The sequence below is a fragment of the Terrapene carolina genome, unplaced genomic scaffold (genome assembly GCF_002925995.2).
Source record: "Terrapene carolina triunguis isolate 2854851 unplaced genomic scaffold, T_m_triunguis-2.0 Scaffold714, whole genome shotgun sequence".
Classification (NCBI taxonomy): Eukaryota; Metazoa; Chordata; order Testudines; family Emydidae; genus Terrapene; species Terrapene triunguis.
This window is the reverse complement of record NW_020665065.1, coordinates 5,668,353-5,688,807: the sequence shown is the minus strand read 5'-3', so window position 1 is coordinate 5,688,807 and position 20,455 is coordinate 5,668,353. Positions and strand designations below refer to the sequence as shown.

General features: G+C 39.5%; 1 protein-coding gene across 3 annotated transcripts in view; it reads left to right on the top strand.

Annotated features, from left to right (window-relative positions):
• PRKCZ (protein kinase C zeta) overlaps positions 1-17,589 on the top strand; it is a 151,899-nt gene extending 134,310 nt beyond the window's left edge. For all 3 annotated transcript variants that reach the window (XM_026660028.2, XM_026660029.2, XM_026660032.1), the window contains 2 exons: positions 12,292-12,407; positions 16,728-17,589. In XM_026660028.2, the coding sequence (XP_026515813.1) occupies positions 12,292-12,407; positions 16,728-16,815 (204 nt within the window). In that variant the 3' untranslated portion in view covers positions 16,816-17,589. The remainder of the gene's footprint in view (positions 1-12,291; positions 12,408-16,727) is intronic.
• The last annotated feature ends 2,866 nt before the right edge of the window (positions 17,590-20,455 follow it).

Below are 20,455 nucleotides of genomic sequence, written 5' to 3'. Positions count from 1 at the left end.
AGATCAGCTTCTAAAACTGGGTAAAAGTTCAGGGGGGTCCTTAGCATGTCTGAGCCAGACTTCTCATCTTAAAATCATTTGTTGTTTCTGTTTTTCCTTGGATTTACTTTCTGCCTCTATCCCTGTTAACTCAAGGAAATGCAGCCAGCAATATTCAGCCCTGCTGGAGAACCATTATCAGGAAAACACAGAACTTCTGAAGTTGGCTATTTACTGTAATAAAGCTGCCATGAGTGATGGACTCTCACGGCACCAGGAAGGAAAATCTTTCTTCCTCATTGTTTGAAAGAAGCCTAACGACATATGTAACCTTGTGTCATAACATTAAACAAGATTCAGAATCTTTAGACTTAGGTGTCACTTTTGAGGGTTTCAGGCACTGGAATTGTTGCCATATAATATTGTGTTAGCGAATTGAGTCATCACACCAGCTCATCGTCTTACTGACGTTAAGTAACATCCATCATTTTAATCCTCATATGTCTTGGTTTAATAGACAATAAAATGTTAAATTGCAGCTAAACAGATGGCTAAATTTTAACTAACATCAATCCTTGTAAAAATGTATTTTATAAAAAAATTTGTAATTGCAAGTAGTAGATGATTAATTGGATCCAGATGTGAACACCCTAAAGAAGGAATTTTACACTAGGTGTAAAGTATAACAGAAAGGTAGGTCCCTAATTGAGGTGGTTTGTCAAAAGGTAAGGGAGTTATTTTTCATTTAATTATTGTTAGAGTATGCAATTCATGTCTTTATTTGTGCTATCCGTTTTTACTGAATTTATTTTCTGGTGACTTGTAAAACATGGGAGTCAAGTAAACTAGACACCTACAGTAATATTTTTTAGTTAATAGACTCTTACATAGATCCCCAAAGTATTTGGAAAACATGATTGCTCACGGTGTATGGACACACGCCATCATTTTCTCTCCCACTCCCTTATATCTGCCCCAATTCGTTCCATGGCTCTCATCCATCTTAAACTACTTGTTAAACTAAGGTGCAAAATGCCTTTAGCCACAATGAAGACTGACACCACTGAGAGGAGGCAGGCAGGCTTTTGTGGGCTTGGAGCTGTAGCAAGTGTAACTATGCTTGGCAGGATTCAATTTCAATCAATAACTATCAATAAATATCAATTTCAGCTGATGGGGGGGGGACACCTATTTCAGCCATCACTAACAGTGGGCATGCTTGCAGGGATTGCGTGTCACTAGCCCTGCGCCTGTGTCGGGAGCCCTCAGCAGCCCTGCTGTCACAGGAGTGAGGGAGAAGGCCCATGACAGTGGTGACACTTGATCCCTGCAGGTCCTAATGGGGCAGAGCAGAGACCCTTGGCCAGGACTGCAAGGAGGAAGAGGACAAGCTGTGTGGGGGGCCATGCTACTACTGAATAGTCCTGCAGCAGTGCAGGGAGCAGTCTGCAGTCCCACTGTCACGGACCCATTGTCTCTCTTTCCCCAGCTGGGAGTACCGGGGGTCTGTGCTCTGCCTCGCCAGAACCACAGCCTTTCCCACCCCTTGCTCAGGCAGGGGTTGGATGTCATTGGCCCTACAGCCATGCAGGGAACCCCCTGCAAATCTGTTGTCATGGGAGTTCCTGCCCAGGATGGCTCCCCCATTACTGGCTGGGGAATGAGTGGGGCTGGTGACGCCCAAGTCCTGCAGGCACAAGGTGCTGGGAAGACTGTAGTCCTGGCTCTGCAAAGCAGAGGCCGTTGGCCAGGACTGTGAGGAGGGAGTGGTCCCTGCTGCTGAATAGCTCTGTTCCCGAGCAGGAGCCCTTCAGCAGCAGGGTGGCCTCCCGCACAGCCCTCCCCAGGGGTTTCTGCTGTGCCCCACCTCTACCCCAGCCTTCCCTGCACCTTGTGCCTTCAGGGATCAGGTGTCACTGGCCCCATGGCTGTGCAGAGAGTCCTCTGCACCTCCAATGTCATGGACCCACTCACGCTACTGATGTGCCAGGAGTGTGAGAGCTGTCCTGAGGCAGGAACTGTTCAGCAGCAGGGTGGCCTCCCCTGTCCCCAGGAGCACGTCCTCCTCCTTTCAGTCCTGGCTGAGGGGTCTCTGCTCTGCAGGGCCATGACAACCACAGCCTCCCTTGCACCATGGTCCATTGGGCCCCTTGGCTGCACCCTGCTCTCAGCATTGCCCTAATCCCAACCCTACTCACCACAGCTGTAAAAATACAAATAGTTAAAAATTGATAAAAATCATCAATTAGAAAAAATAAAAATCAGATTCTGCCAATCCAAAGTATAACCTTCCAAAACCAATGACAAGGAAATAATTTAGCCTTTTTCTGAAGTTTATCCTGCAAACTCTCTACCTTCTCTCTCTGCATGCTAAAAACTAGTTGTATCCATCATAGATTAGATTGTTTTCCTAAGGATATTGAAGAATAAAATGCATGCCAAACAAGTAAAAGGGGCCAAGACAGATTAATCACTGTATGTGGTGTGTTTTTTTCTTTTGAGCAGTAATTACGTGTGTGATAGTGGTCATGACAGTGTACAGGTCAGAGTTAGAAGTAGGCCTATGTGTACCTGCCTCTCCAGATCTCAGAACCAACCCATTAATATACTACAGGCTATCACATAATAATCCAGCTAACTCTGTAGAAATGAACCATTCATGAAGGACAGGCAAACAAACATGCAAGACAGTTGAGCCTTAAAAGAGAAGGGGGTAGGCAACAACCAACAGATCTACACTGCAAAGAACTGGGGGGAGGGATAGCTCAGTGGTTTGAGCATTGGCCTGCTAAACCCAGGATTGTGAGTTCAATCCTTGAGGGGGCCATTTAGGGATCTGGGGTAAAAATCTGTCTGGGGATTGGTCCTGCTTTGAGCAGGGGGTTGGACTAGATGACCTCCTGAGGTCCCTTCCAACCCTGATATTCTATGATTCTTCTAGAACTGAACTGAAATGCTTGCAAGTTAATAGAGGTTGCTGGATTTTCCATATGCCAGGTCTCAAGCCCCTTTTAGAAACACGGGAATTGTTGTGCTGCATCAGACCAGTGGTCCATCTGATCTAGTAGCCTGTATTCAGTAGTGCCCAGTTTGGATTAGTCTGAAATGGACTATATGAGAGCCTGCTCGTGTCTTCCTAAGCACAGGCATCTGCTTGTTGGCTAATCACCTGAAGCATGGACATCTATATAACTTACAGGTTTATATCAAGTGAAATGTCATCAGTATAAAAATGCAACTTTTTAGAGAGTTGCTCTGAATCTTCCTGGGAAAACTACAAGTTTAGAAACAATTCTGCCAATCTGTCATTTAATTATTATTATTAATCTTCTCTGTGGATGTTTTTCATGAAAACAAAATGATGTGATTTTTCCAGAGTTTTCCAGGTAGTGTCATCAGGTCTCTTCCAAAGGGAGTTTTGAGTGTTGATTTTCTATCTGATATTTCTCTAGGGAAACGGTGACCTCCAGTGGCCAGCCAGGCTACTCCAGAGTGTGTACCCCACATAGGCAATAACAGCACAGAACAATGATCATACCTGGTAGTGTTTCTGGCAAAGCCACTTTCAGAAGCTTAAGGGGGAGGTAAAAATGGTTCCAAATGCTATGCATTGTTGCTCATAGGAATTGAGGAATTCCTTCCAGACCCCTGTGGTGATCAGCTTTATGCCCCGAGGCATAACATTTGATGTGTTGATCTTCACACTTGTAGCTAAAACATTATAGTCATCAAGTTATCCAGACCCTTTCATAATCCAGCCACAAACAGTTATCTCTCTGACCTCTTTACCAGGAGCATATCTTATGGGGATATGTAAGTAGTGTGTATCCCCATGTATCAAAAATATACCTCTACTATTCAGAGAAGGCAAGAAGAATTCATTTAGTCGGAATACATTAACAAAAACTCATTCAGAAATAATTTAAGCAATTCATTTGTGAACTACATGCCTTGTTAGGTTCATTGGCAGCAGGAAAAATGTATTGTTGAATAATTTCTGAAATCTTTTGTAAATTATTATCCTCAAGTGGCTTCTCGGGCATTTTGAATAAAGGAGCTCCTGTTCCCCAAAATGTTTTGCAGCTGGGCTTTCTTGTCCACTCACAAAGACTTGATTTTACATTAAAAGAAATGTCACTATTAGATAGAATTGGCAAAGAATTTCATATAGGCAATTGTTAGATTTATTACATTTATAATAATTATAGTAATCCTAATTTCTCATGAACTATCCAGTGAAACTGGACTCCTGACACGCAGAAGGGATCTATTTTGTGAAATGGTAAATGGCTTACATAGAAGTTCTGAACATCAGCAATATTAAGATTGTAAGCTCTTCAGGGCAAGAACTCTGGGTCCTCTGAGACACCTCACAGAACTTTAACCCCAGGGACAATTCTGGGCTGCTCCAGGGCTGGAGCAGTCCCTGGCATGTTAAGCAACTTTTCCTCTGCTGCCAATGAGCAGCAGTGCTGCCCAGAAACTGCAGCTAGACTCCCTCGAAATTGACACCCTTCCAGCCCCAGCTCTACCCCTAGTATGTCCCCGATACTGAAATTTGCAAGGGGGGTCTTGGAAAACAGACAGTAGTTGTATTACTCAGTTAAGAACATAAGAATGTCCATACTGGGTCAGACCAATGGTCCATATAGCCAGTATCCTATCTTCTGACAGAGGCTGGTGCCGGATACTTCAGAGAGAATGAATAGAACAGGGTAGTTATCAAGTGATCCATCTCCTGTTGTCCAGTCCCAGCTTCTGGCAGTCAGAGCATGTATTTGCATCCATGACCATCTTGGCTAATAGCCATTGATGGACCTAACCTCCATGAGCTTATTTCATTGTTTTTTGAACCCAGTTATACTTTTGGACAAAATCCCTTGGCAGTGAGTTCCACAGGTTGACTGTGTGTTGTGTGAAGAAGTACTTCCTTATGTTTGTTTTAAACATGCTGCTGATTTGATTTCATTGGGTGGCCCCTGATTCGTTTGTTATGTGAAGAGGTACAGAAATGGCCACACCATTCTTGATTTTACAGACCTCTGATATCCCCCCTTCAGCCATCTCTTTTCTAAGCTGAACAGTCCCATTTTTTGTAATTGGCCTCTCATATGGAAGCTGTTCCATACCCCTAATCATTTGTTGCCCCTTTCTGTACCTTTTCCAATTCTAATACGTCTTTTTTGAGATGGGGCGACCCAGACCTACACGCAGTATTGAAGGAGTGGGCATACCATAGGGATTCTCCCTAGGCCAGATCTGGGGCTTTGTCTTCTCAACCCCTTAACCCAGCGTATAGGGGCTGAGAGAATCTCACCCTCTGTCTTCCTGTATATCTTTACAGAGCCTAGCACAGTGGGGCTGATCTTGTTTAAGGTGATGGGTGTTACCATGGTATGTATACATTGATTTTTAAATAATATTTTTGTAAATATTCTTATCTCCTCATGGTGTCTGAGTGTCAGAACCCTTGCTTTGTCCACCCCGTTTTCTTCTGTGCTTCCAAGAGGAGGGCAGGATTTTAATTCAGACATGTTCAATAGGAAAAACTTTTTTTTAAAACCTTAGCATGCAAAACACTATGGATTTGTTTTGAGATGAAAGACCATTTCAAACAAGCAAAGAGAGCAGCTTCTAAGCAACATGCTGAAAATAGAGATGCTGACTAAACTTTTCTGAAAAAAGGATGTTGGGGAGTGCATTGGGGGACCAGCTCCCATAAGTAGAGTTCTCATGTACTTGTGAATGTGTTGCCTTACCATATCTCAGTAGCTTTCCTGCCCTTTTCCACAATTGGCCAGGTAATGATTTTGGATGCACGTTTAGACCCCAGTTAAGTCTACACAGGCAAAGTCCTGGTAGATCAGTGGAGCTTCATGTGGATGCCAGGGACCCCCTGTGCAAACATATATTGTGGAGGTGAGATGCTAGCTTGTAATTTGTCATAAGTAGAAGAGCTCTAAAAACATGCAACCAACACGTCAGATCTGCAGTTTATAATCTGCACAAAAATTGAGAGTCCATGTCTCCCCTGGCCCTCAGGAAAGATTGAATAGCAGATGCTGTAATGAGTCTTGGGTTGCTAGGATTTTATTTTAGAAAATATACTACAGTAAACTTACTAGCATGTTATAAATAATTACTTTCTAAAATAAACATTGAGGTACAATTGATAAAATAAATGAGTACTTTTGGTGAAGCAGTATATATTAGCATTTCCATTGTGATAGTGCACTTAGCTTACTAATTGAGTCATTTGTTGTGTCTGTGACCCTAGTGTAAATTAGCAAGATCTTTCTGTATATAATACCAACCTTCACAAAGTCTAGAGTTGTAGACTTGATTTATTATGTCATATAGGTCACAAGGGTTCCAGTAGCAAAAATGTATGTTATATACATTGCTAAGATGTTCATTAAGCTGCTTTACTGTCAACACTGTTTTTGATGAAAAATGGGGTTTTTGACAGTGATTATTTTTAATTTTGTTTTTGAAACAAGTATCCACATTCCACAGAAAATTTGTCAAAAATACAACTGTGCAAAACCAGAAAATTTTTTATTTGAAAATTTTTTATTTAAAGTGTTGCCTCCTTGTGGTTGAAGTTTAGTGTCTGTCTCTGCCATTCTCCTCTCTGGGTTGGGTTTTCCCAGCTGAACTACATCTCCATAATGGACTCCAGTCAGACTCATGCATCATGGCGACTCAGCAAAAGGGAAGACCATGGTGCAACATGGGAATTAGTCTGTCTAGGGAGCCCTGCCCATAAAGTAGAATAGGGGCTTGAGGGACCTGAGCTACAATTCTCATGAGGCACCGCAGCAGTATATCTGAATAGAACAGTGGCTCTCAAACTTTTTTTTTCGTGGACCACTTGAAAATTGCTGAGGTCTCGGCAGACCACTTAATGATCTTTCCAAATTTTTGTACTGTTAGCTAACTATTATAAAGCACTTTGTATAAAAGCGCCACATAAAAAAACCTTAATTAAATTTTTTGTTCTACAAATAAAAGCACACAACTTGTATTTTATTATCAGTAGTCTTACCTTTCTAATGCGATGGATGTGCCCTCTCTCCCCTGCCACAGCAGCCACAGAGCTGAGACTGGGAAGGAGGGCCATCTCTCCCTGGCAGCCGCAGCTCTGGAGTTGGAGAAAGTCGCCTCTTTCTCTGGCTGCTGCAGCCCTGCATATCCCAAATTCCCCCCACCCCCTCTTCTCACCCCACTGCCCCCTCCCACCTACCCCCTATTCACCCAAAGGCCCCCCCCTCACCTTACACGTGCATCTTCTCCAGGGTTCAGGCACCTAATTAGTGGAGCCATGCCTGTGCGACTCCACTAATTAGGTGGGTTGGCCCTTCATTGTCTCGTGTGCGGCCGCCCAGGCACGAACCTTAGAGGGAACTATCCGCAGACCATCTGAATGGAGCTAGTGGACCACAGTTTGAGAACCTCCGGAATAGAAAATGTTGGAGGTTTGGTAAAATATTTTCCGTTTTCCACCAAGTTAAAATTTTCTACATGAATCCCCAACCCCCTAACAGCTGTAACGTGCATCACTAGCATTTAGACCCAGTCCTTCAAACCTCGTTGGGCAGGGTGCTCGCAATTGGGAGTTAGTCCCACTGATGTAAATGGGACTACTCCCAGTAGTTAGTTTTGTAGGATTGGGCCTTTTATAATTCTTTTAACTGAACCTTGGCCTGTGGGAAAATGTTTGAATTACTTTTATTCATGGTTAGAAAAGACCTGCCATTTAAACTGGGCAAAACCTACTTTGTCTTTTACTGTATTGATTCGTATTTTTCTTGCAAAGCTGTTTCCAGTTATCTTTTTTGTGATTCTCTCACTTGTACTGATAGTCCTTGTGAACTCTAGAACTATGCTTCAGAAAAAAATTTCAAGGCTATATGAAGGAATGTAATAAGCTGGCATTCTTTTATGGTGTCTTGTGATGTATATAATTGACTTTACAAATATGAATACGTTTGTTACTAGTGAATAGAATAGTCTTTTTCTTGAAAAGAATGTGGGTTAAAATTAATTTAATGGAAACTCCTGTATAATTTGAAGCCTTACTAATTTAAAGAGCTGATATCTAGAGCTATTAATTAGTAAACTGAACATTGACTCATTGTTCACCCAGGGTGTATTGGGCTTATTTTTCTGAAAAAGCACCTTTATAATAAATATACCTAGTGTTTGGTTTGTGGATATTTGTTTTGAGACTGTGCCTGCCAAGTTGTACTTAAATTAATTTTTGCTATTGTATTTTCTGAGTTTTATCTATTGGGATATAAAACAAAGACTTATTTGAAGTTGGGAAGGCAACCAAATAAACTCTTGGCTGCACTTAGTTTTGATTCTGTTGCATCAGGTGAAGATTGCATTTGAAGGTGTGCTTTTATTTTGAATCTTCTATCAGAGCAGCCTACAGATTAAAAAAAAATAATTTTAAAAATACATCTGGAATTGAAGTCAATAGCATAGGCATTGTTGTTGGAATTCAGAGTTGCTCACTGCTATGAATCCAGCCCCGGGATCAGAAGTCATTACGTATTTGGGATCTGAAATAGAATGGGTAGATTCAGACCATTCCCTAATGGACAGGAGTCCACAGCATCTTTGACACCTGACAACTTAATTTGTAGAAGAAACTTAACTCTTCCTTTGCTTCAAATTGTCCCTCCACATCAGGACTAGGGCATATATAGGCAGTGTGGTGTGGGAAGAAGATTGTGCTAACACTTCCTGTGCTGTACTTGTTAAGTGGAGAGAGGACTTCAGTTACCAGTGCTGCGAATCTGACACCTTCCATGAACACTACAAATAAATTTACCATTTCCATGTTACATCCATCATCATAGGGGAAAAGGATTGTATTTCCAGTGGAGTTCATCAAGATGTTTCTCAGCTGATTTATTTACCAATATGAAAAAGCTATTTTGTGAGTTCAGGACAGAGTTCAGCACTGCTCTACTGCGTTATATCCGAATTCGTGTTATATCGGGTCGTGTTATATCGGGGTAGAGGTGTATAGCACTTTTTTGTTATGTCTTAGTGAGTACAGAAAGATTCATATACTCCCTATTCAGTGAACCAAAAAGATTTTTTGCCTTTATATATGTTTAAAATGTATTTTGTTCCATATATTGTCTCCCAGCCTGCCCATAAACACTGTTACTTTTCTAATTTCTTTTGTTGTGGTCATGAGCATACTTCTCATTTGCACCCAGATACCATAGTCACAACTGAGAGACTAGAAAAAATGTGCCTTATTGTTAGCTACACCACTTGTCTTAGGCCCCCAATTTACTTCCTATCACACACAAACCTGTTGGTTATACTTCTGTTTCCGTCAGATACTTACCGTAGCGTCGGACTCCTAGCATCAAAAATACAGAAGATAACATTTTCTATAAAGGCAATTTTATCCACATTCAAGAAAAGGGAGTCTTACATAATTTCAAGCATCTTCCTTTGCTATTTCATGTTGAGCCTCGTTTGTGGATTCTTATTACACATTAGGCCCATAGCATGTTGAGAACTGTGCTCATTAATACAAGGTCAAGCATCTTTCTATAGATCATGAACAAGCCCACAGAAGAGACCTAACTAACAACATGCTGAGTACTTGAATGTTATAACCTTGTTGGAAGAAAGTGCTCTGAATTTTTGTACTTTCCTGAAGATGTTTTATACATTAGCTGTTCCACTTGTTTGTGTTTGGTACAATTTTACTACACATCGAGTTTTTCTGTATTTAAATTCCTGCCTGTGAGGTTGGTAAGCAATGTTGTTTTCTCCTGCTCATTCTTTCAAAATATAGTGTTTTCTGGTAGATGATGCTGGATGGTGCAATTGCTTTGTGGGAGGGAACAAGGGGTAGAGGAGAGAGATGATGATTTGGTTGTTGCACAATATGATTGGTACAAGAACTAGATTAAATATCCACAATAATATAAACAAAGGTTGGAAAGAGGCAACAATGCCGCTTTGCCTCTAGTCTAGTGCGTGTAAGCATCCACCAAAATAACATATTGCACTCGGGTTTCTTTGTTTGTCTTTTCTCTCATGAAGCAGAGGAAAGCTTTCCTGGTACTGTCTGGACACTTTCTGCATTAGGATGCAATATGAAATTCCAAGTCATGATCAGGAGAGTTCAGATCAAAAATGTAAGCAGTGTATAATTATCTTGAAAAACCGTGAAAGTACAAGTCCAATATAATACTAACCAATCAAATGACAGTGATTTCTTGTCAGGCCTAACAAAGTTCTGTCACTTTACTATAGCATCATGTACTTCATAATCTTGTTAACCATGGAGCTGTGTAACCTGGTGGAGGCATAAAGGCAATAACAATAATACTATTTGTGACCAATGTTAAAATGTGACTTAACTGGCAAGAACAAACAGCTCAAAATAAGTAGGCATTGGTTGGCTGCTTGATCTAAATATATTACTCCAGCAACCAATGAGTGCTTGGATCAGTTGAATCCTTTCATTAGCTTCCAGAGCTTTGAACTCATCCCTGTGGTTTCCCATTGATTGCTCCCAAGCTGAAAATCTGGCCCTATTATAAATCCTTTTGAACTGCCACTGGTAGGGATTTAAATTGATTGCCTCATTATACCTGTCGGTAGCTCCTTTCTCACCCAAGTATGTGATAAACTAGAGAGTCTGGTAACTCTGGAGCCTAGCAAAGATGTGTCTTAAACTCTGTCATAATTTTGTGGTTTTAGCATAACTAGTAGTTCCAAGTCAGAAGAGGCGCTTAATCACTTTAAAGGGCATTGTTTACAAGTAAGGATCGAAATTCCCTGGCAGAATTGGAAAGAGAAGGTGGATGAGATAATATCTTTGATTGGACCAACTTCTGTTGGTGAGAGAGACTGACTTACAGAACTGAGCATTGTCAGCTAACACAGCGTCTGTCTGTCAGTGTAAGCATTATCTTGACTTACACAATAATCAGTTTCACCCCTAAATAATAAAAGAAAAAGGTAAGCTTGGAAACATCAGAGGAGTGATCATTTTTTTAAAAAGGAAGACTTTAACTATTTTTAATGTGTCCTGGAAAAAAATATACGTTTCTGCTTCTATTCTTGTGCACCTATGAAGTGTGTTTAGACAAGACGAGCACTTGAGTCATGCAGAATGCTACCGAAAACCATGCAAAAGGTTGCTTGGCACTGGATTTCATAAGACTCAAAACCTTGGCAATGTTCGTTTAAAGGTTGCTACAGGTCATAAGCGTGGGCCCAGATTCAAATGTTATCTGCTTGAAACATAGGTGAACCTTGGCAATTTCAGCAGAATTTCATTTTGAACTTTTGAGTTTATACTTGAAATCCAAAGTGAAACTTGTGTGATGGGGCCTTGATCCCACAATAACCAAAACTGAATAAAACGTTAGCGCGGACCACCCTTGTGAAGTGAAACTGCTGGTTTGTCCATGGTTTAGTGAATGCTGGTGCAGAAGATGCATGTGCGTTGCTTAATTAACGTAGAGTGATATTTTCTTGACATAGTAAAGATGTTGGCTGCTTTTGACATTTTAGCGCTTAGATGCAATTGCTTTCAGTGAATACTAACTATTACAGCAGCAGAGGCTCCTCCATCACAGCTGGCTATTGATGCAGGCATTAGCGGAGACAGCTTATGGTTTTGCTCTGTTCTGGAATTAGGTTGGCAGACAAACAGGTCTGGCTAAATTGACTTGACTGTTGGTGTGTATGTTCTAGATGCAGCTCACATCTTCTAAAGGGTCATCTTTGAAACATGACAAAGGTACTTTACAGGCACATTTAAGAGGAAAAAGTGAGTGTTTGGAGAAGCGTCTTGGCTTAAACTTAAAACAGACTGAAGGTCTCTGAGACGCATGTCCAGTTTATAAACAGTTTTGATACCAAGGATATGTAATTAAATGTTACATTAGTTTGTGTTGCACTCTGGCTTTACTTAGAGGCGATGTTTGTTCTTAGATCAGGCATGCTGAGAAATATGTGTTGAAATTGCTTTCTCTCCTTTTAAACTTAGTTCAGTATGTTTTGGTGATTTTTCTCAAATATTTGTTTTTGAAATCACAAAAGAGGAATAAACAGAATGAACATATCATTTAATGTGAAAATCCTTTAAATGCATAATATTATTTAGTGTTTGTCTCTTTCATCAATATTGGATGTGTAAAGTATGGGTGTAGTGTTTCATAGTGTATATACATAGAGCAGGTGTAAGTTTTCTGAGAAGATTTAGTAAATATTCAATATTTGATTTTTTTTCCCCTTTCCCCACCTTATTATCCTCAGCTGGAAAAGAAGCAGGCGACCCCTCCATTTCAGCCTCAGATCACAGACGATTATGGTTTGGATAACTTTGATACACAGTTCACCAGCGAACCTGTGCAGCTAACCCCAGATGATGAGTATGTTTTTTAATACAATTAAACAAATATGCATCCAGAAATGTATATATGAATATGAAGTTGTTGTAACATTACTGAGAGAGAGTTAATATCTAAAAATGGAACAAAAATGTTGAAGTTAAAGATACTAATGTAAATTCAAGAAATGCATAAGTTAAAGTTCTCAAGTGACATTTAGACATCCACATAATACATACTGTATATTTCAGAATACATCTAACAGCCTAATGAATAATCAAAAGTATATGTATTGCTGTTGTTGACCGTCAACAGCGTACTTGGTGCTGTACAAACAGCTAAGAACATATGATATCTGCCCCAAGAGGCTTACTCTTTTGTATGGAGACAAAACAATTTAGAGAGACAATGCATCAAGGGCCAGTCCGAGTTTGACATGATAGAGGACTCTTGCAGAGGGCATGATTGAAAGTCTTTGCTGGAAAAGAAAACGCGGAACAAGAAGGGATTTGAAGGTCAAGAGGCCCATTGCTTGGTGCAAGGAGGAAACTGTTCCGAGTATAAGGCAAAGATGAAGACAAGATACAAATGTGGTGCTTAGGAGGAAAACTTGGAAGTAGTGACACGATGAGAGCCAAGATCATGTGAACAGGTTCAGGGTATGGTGGGCCTTGAAGGTCAGCCTCAGAAGCTTGAACTCATTTTAGAGAAACAAGGGGAAGCTATATATGCAACATGAGGAGAACTTCAGTGAGACGCATGAATTTTGTCATCTTGTCTATAAAGTGCCTAACATATGTCTCACATTGAATGAATAATAAGGGAGGGCAGGATGTCACTACCACATTGCTTGTGACAAGGGTGATAGCCTCCCCAGCCTCTTTTATTTATTTTTTATTTGTTGGTTGGTTGGTTGATTTTGCTGGCCAGCCCAGTACAGAGTGTTTTTGATAAGGATAGGACACCTCCTAGTATTTTTCTGCAGGTAGCTACTCCCATCCTTCTGCATGATGTCCAATTGGGAAGCAATGCAAAGTGAATTTATTCATCCTTTTTTCCAGGTGCACAGTTTCTCTTTCAAGGCTATTACATATGGCACTATTGTTAAATGTTTGTTAGAATTTTACCTTTTAATGACTCAGTTTATTGGCTCTGCTGCTTGAGGAAATGGCACAATAGAGCTATGTTACATGCTCAGCAGAACTATTTATACACTGACATTTTTTTAAGTACTGCTTTGGCATTCGCGTACCGTTGGGGTGAGAGAGAGTCTATTCAGAAATACAAAAGAAGCAAGACTTTCCTTATTCAAATCCAGAATTTTAAAATGGAAAATAAAATAAGTCTCCATGTCAATGGAGACTTTAGGTTTATTTGAAATTACACAAGGCTCAGTTACCTTGGAGTTGGTGAAATTAGGCTCAGACTAGGAATTTCTGGGCCAGCTCTACTGTGAGAGAGCAGGCAAGTAAGCTGTGGCTTTCCATCCCCAAAGTTTGCTTTCAGATGAGCTTGCTTACACATGCACCTTTTCAGTAGCTGGATTCCTTTTCCTTTCCCTTATTAAAGTGGAAGTACTATGCTGTGAAGTGATTTCTTCTGAATGGTTCCTGCCTGTGATCTTCCTAACTGGGCCTGTTCCCTTAAGAAAGTCTAGTTTAGGTAGAAGTGCAGAGTTTTGAAGTCTTTAAGTTGCAGTTTCATCTGAACCTTTACAGATTCTAATTCAGGAAGGTACTTAAGCAAAAGCTACTGAAGTCATTGGGACTACTCGTGCATAAAGTTAAGCCAGTGATGAAGTATCTTAACAAACAAACAGCGAGGCAAGATGCCTTCACCCCAAGCAAGCAAAGACTATCTCACTCCCTACTCACTCAAATGGCCTCTCAGCCTAGAGCCATGCTGGACTCAGTAATAACCTAAACTTAAGTGGGCTGCCTCCCTCTCTTGCTGCTTCCTAGCCTAAACTGAGTTCCCAGCATGGAAAGCAGGAGACAATCAGGACTCATTGCATTACTTCTGTAGCAGAGTGCTCACTAGTGACCTAGGGAACCACCTTGATATTATCCAGTCCCTAAGTGACATCCATAGGGAGATTAGCTAATTTCCTGAGGGGTAAAGACTGTACTATAACTACATTCAGAAGAGGAATGTGTAGACTGTATTCGGGTCCAGCTTGATCACAAACAATACAGCAAATTACAAATGGATGTTGGATTGAAATATTTTAATTTTTTCTCCGTTTTTATCAGTCTCTTAATGTCAAACAATGTCATAATAAATAATGGACTGAGGCTTCTTCTCTGTTTCATGAACCGAAAAACATGCCTGTTTCTAAACACTTTTTTAAAGTTTGTATTTCTTTTAGATTAATTTAAAATCTCTAAACCAGTGGTTCTCAAGCTATTTATCATTGTGGGCTGCATATGTGGCCCATAATGTGTTACCTGGGCTGCAGTTTGAGAACCAAGCCCCCCCCCCCCCCCAAAATGCCCTTACAGACCTCTATGCACGAGGGCAGGGCAGCCTGGACCCTTGGGCCCCAGACCCTGCCAAGCTGGGTGGCCTTTAGCACACAGCTGGGCTGCAGGTGTGTGCCAATTGAGCCGCATGTGGCCCACGGGTTCAGAACTACTGCCCTAAACTGACAGCCAGACATCTTTGTGCTGAAATTTGCAAACTGCCTCCTGCTGAAATTTGCAAACTGCCTCCAAACAACAGTTGAGCTCTTTTTTTCTTTCCAATCTGTTTCTCTTCCCCGTCTGTCTACTCCTATACTAATTCTTTGGCTCCACATGCATAAGGCATGACAACAGTTTATTAGGTTACTTTAATGGGAAATACAGACTCTCTGCATTAGAGGATTACAAATTTAGCTTGCAAAAAGGTTTTTTTTGTTTGTTTTTGTTTTTATGGGGGGTAGGAAAGAAACTTGCAAAATGAATTGTGTACATCCTAATTTTTTTTAATAGTCAGAAAGGGTTTTACAGAATTAAAGAAAGTGGCAATTTCAAAAAATTCTGTTAGGCTCTGGAGAAGTATAATTCCAGTTGACATTTGACAAGCTGTAGGACACAATCCACCCTTCTATCAGTTTGTGACGATTTACACAAGAAATTCCCAATAAAGATAATGGTGCTCATGTGTAAACTCGTGCAGAGTGCTACAGGAACCAGGCCCTTTTTTTAAAACGGGTTTTAGCAGATTAAAGATTGAGAGAAAGGCAGTAACGGCTTGTGCTCTGCTACGAAGGCCTTGTCCACACAACAACTTTTAACGGTGTGTGTGTGTATAGTTAGTGGTGGTGGGGATGACTGTAAATGGTGGTTTGTGTCTGTGCAGGACATGGATAGAAATTAGTAGCTGTGACAGCTAACCGCAAACTAGGCTGGCACCTGGCTTTCTTCTCCTGTAATAGATTAAGTGCACTGGGGTTTGTTTGTTTGAAGAAAGTACTCCTGACTAGTAGTTCTAGCTGTCAGTGCAGAAGGATATTTGAGTTCTTTGCCTTTGTTGCTGGTGCTCTATGTGCATGACCTTCAATCACACACTGTTTCTGCTGAAGCACTACAGGACAGTTGCTAAGTTTTTCTCAGAATGCATAGATAAAACCAGTTAGGCATCGGGGTACATGCAGAGTCAAACAATTGTATGGCAATGAAGCTGCTGTGCGAATGAAAACTGAACCATGTTGGGGATTGGTCCTGTTTTGAGCAGGGGATTGGACTAGATGACCTCCTGAGGTCCCTTCCAACCCTGATATTCTATGATTCGTGTTACTTGTGAACAGTTAAGCTGACTCTGTCACCAACTGGCTATAAAATCACAGTTGAAGACCTAACATTCAGTGTTCCCTTGGCAAGTCAGTTTTCTCTGTTCATCAGTTTCTAAAACCTTCCACTGGATCTCCCTTGTGCACAACGTTCAGTTTACATTTGTTTTCCTCAGATTTGTGTCTCAACTCCATAGCATCCTCGCCTACATCTCAGAGCTTATCGTGTTACTTTCCCCTAGCCATCACCACTGCCAGTGATATCAGCCTCTATGCCTTGTGCATTTCTTTCTCTGTGTAAATTGCTGTTCCATCCCAGTTTTCCAAACTACCAACCTCTCATTAATAAAAGCGATACTGCTTGAGATTTTGGAATGAAAAATTTATTAAAAGTATTTGTGTATTCAAAGCTTGTTGTTTGTTTATTCTAATTCTTATTATTGGTTCTATATCACTAATACTTAGCATTTTTATAGAACTTGTACACGTTATAATACTGTACAACGAGGAATCTCTTGAACAAAATGATTAGCAATACAATCAAGAGTTCCAAGTAGTAATCTAAAGAAATATTTCTCCTTATTTTTCAGAGATGTAATAAAAAGAATAGATCAGTCGGAATTTGAAGGATTTGAATACATTAACCCATTGTTGCTGTCAACAGAGGAAACAGTATGAAGGAATGACATCTCCATTGTGGACAAATAATGTGAATGAACTTTAAATTTATCCTTAACTACAGTATATGCATGCAAGGCTGGGGAACTGTAAGGTTTTGGATGGAGACCAATGATAAAAAATATTGCTGCTGAAAATCAAAGATGAGAATATGATTTTGGTGGGTGTCTTCCTCTAAATATTGGTTTTTAAAAGTTTTGGGCACTGACACAACTGGCTTCGTTAATGAAGGAATTTGCATTTGTGCCTGTCTCGTGAAGGATCAAAGTGTTCATTGCATCCTCTGGAAAAGAGAGATTCCGAACAACTTTGAAAGCTACATACTTTCCACAAACACTTGATGCACTGAGCTATTATTTGAAGAATATTAGAGTGTAACATCCTGAAGAATAAAACGTTAGTGGTGTTGAAGCTTATTTTTTATGCCTTTTTCACAAGTGGTACCTGTCTAAACGTCTCAGATACGATATGTAAAAGGAGTTGTGTTTTATTAGCAATCAAAACATAAATTTGGGTACAGGTTTTAAGTGCCTAAATGGATGAACTGCATTGAAGACTTATTACATATTTTCAACATTCTTAACCCTGGTAAGTTAGGCTTGTTAACATTCAATAAGGAACATATAAATAAAAGCTGCAACCTAATACTGAGGTACATCTTTATAGAGGAGCAGAGTGACTCAGCAATACCAATTCCAAATTAGAACTCCCTGTATCAAATCAAAAATCTGGATTGTTTAAACCTCAAAATTTTAGTTTAAAAAAAAAAAAAAACCTAAATTTGCACAGAGTGGATTTCTGAAAATTCGTAAGCAGTGCCTACAATGATGTCTTGTGTTGTGTATTAAATTTTTGAAAAGTATTTTTATCAATAATACAATATTCAGAAATAGAACAACAAAAGTGTAATGGATCGTAGCCTTAAAGTTTAAATAGCAAATCTAGATTATCCATAAACATGCTACATTTTCCTGATAAAGCACACCTCCTACTAATCAACTGTCTGCTTAGAAATACTCAGTGTATATTACTAATTCATTGTTCTACATAGGAGAACGGGATGCTTTGATAAAAATGGCTTGCTTCAAAGCAGTAACTTTTTCAATGGAGGGAAAAATGAATATGTGATAATTTGGGTAAGGTGATAGATGTCCAGTCCCTTCTCTTGAAAACTGGGAAAAAGGGGATGTTATATCACAAAGGTTAAGAATTTGTTGTCAGCTGTGGAAAAACTCATGTCACTATATTTAATGACTAAGTGTGCACTGCAATCTAAAAGCTTTCAGATGCTTGTAAAGATTTACCTGTCTCATTGCAGATGACAACAACAGAGGCAGTACTTTGTGCTAGGTTTTTGTTTAACTACATTGTGTGGCTTGTGGTTCTGGGGGGAAATTGATGTGGGAATTTAAAAAAACCAAGAAACCCTGTGCCATGACATCTCACCTAATTTGGTGTAAAATGCAGGATAAATTGCAACGTTTTCTTTACATTAACATATAGGTTTCTCAGGGTACAGCATTGCATTAGGTGCTGAACATGACATCTTTCGGATTCACATCCAAGTCATGAGGTGCTAGGATGAGACTGCCAAAACATTGTGTTTAAATTTTTCAATTAACCATTGGTTAAACTACATTTTGTATCCCCTCATTGGCCACAATTATGCAAACCTGTGGTAATTCAGTTTTATTAATCCCATCCAGATTTGAGTTTTGGGTTTCTTTTTGTTGGATTGTAGCTTTTTATATTAAGCAAGATGTGTTCTAACCAGCACTAAATTATTTAATCAGAAAAAAGTACTTGCCTCAAATGCCTGGATTTTAGATAAATTGGTATCTAGTAAAGGAGTTATTTACTTTTTAAATGTAATATGAACTTTTTTGTTTTAATTCCCCCTTTTTTCCCTCCTTGGCAACTTAGTGTACCCTGAACATTTTCTGTGTTTCAGTATTTAATCAATGCCCTTGGTTTTACAACTGATCATTACTTAAAACAGTGACTATGGCAGTTCTTGCGTGGAGATATGATAAAGCTGCCCTTAAATGGATCTGGGCAAGGGGCTTAGAAATGGAAACATGGAGGTTTTTTACCTCAAATTTCTATGACATATTGGAACATTTTGTTTGGGGGGAGGGGGAAAGAAAGGGACAGAGAGACACATTTGCTCAAAAAACGTTAAAAAATCCTTGATTTATTTACAATTCAAGGCATTTACAATGTTTCTGTGTTGCCAAATAGTTTGCTGGTTATAAGTTTGGTTGCTCACGTGCAAGTGTATGAATAATGTTCTGTTCATGATGAAGGGGGAAATTTTTTATATAAAGTACTTGTTTTATAAATTAAAGAAAATGAAGGATGTAATTAAATGTGTGGTTTGAAAAAAATCCTAATATATTACAAATGGATCTGGTTATGATATATAGTTGTCTTATTTGAAATAGTAAATGAAAACTCTAGCTAATTTAATGATTGTAAAACAGTAAATATGTTCTTGTAGTTTTGTATAATTAATTAGTTGAGATCTTTGCTGGCCAGTTTTAATTGTGCAGAAGATGGTATACTAATCCATAACAGCTAAGATCATTTATATTCTTGCACATCTATTAAAGACTTTAATGAAAAAGCCAATAGACTTATTATTTATCACCACATTGAGAAATGACCAATATAGTTAGATTTTTTTTTAACTGAGAGTCTTATGGTTATTGTAAATTAAAATAGTCACCAAGGTTTGTATTTTGATACTGTATTGTGTTTTATTCTGTATTTTTGGACCATAACCAATGCCTAAATCATTGAGTCTGGTCCAACAGTTTTCCCGTGGCAGAAAATTTGTTTGTTCAAATATTGAACTTTTACTTCGGTGTTAATCTGAGGCGCAGTCTTTCACGGCACAATATGTGTAGCCAAGTACGGTCAAAATAACTGAAAGAAAATGCAGACTAGTCATTTTTGTTTTTTATTCATAACCTTGTGAGAAGAAATGAGTTCAGGGATTGTGAATCCATATATCGTGTAATGCACGAATTAATTACCCTGTTTGGTGAAAACAGGCGTCTGCCCCATGGGGAAATGAAGCACCTATTGTATATCCGTGTCTTTCCCTCCCTTCCCACAAATTGTTAATAAGCTATTACTGAATGTAATGATCTGCAATCAGTAATGAAATTTAAAAATTTACAACATATTTAACTGCAACTGTCTTGGTAACCAGCTGGAAATTCATGACAAGTCGTGTATAATTTTAAAGCACAAAATCTGATTTTAAAAATGAAAGAGCATAAAAGTATCAGTGTGATTTGCTGAACAAAGAAGCTGTGCTTCTTTACATTTTCACATAAGTATAAGCAATTTTCCACTTGTCTGGGGGCAGCGACAAGTATATTTGAGCCTTGTTCTATTAGCATAATTACATTAAACCGTTCTGCATTTCGATGCTATGAGAACATCTAGTTATGCGTTTATCGGGCATAATTTATATGAGGCTTGCTATCTTAGTTATTTTAAATGAGAGGTTATAATGAAGCAGACCTTGACTTATGGGGGAGAGAATCAGGGAGCAGTGATACGAATCCAAGAATGTCATCTGTATGAAAGGTGCAGTTTTCCTTCCCTAATCTGGGATATACAGTACCAT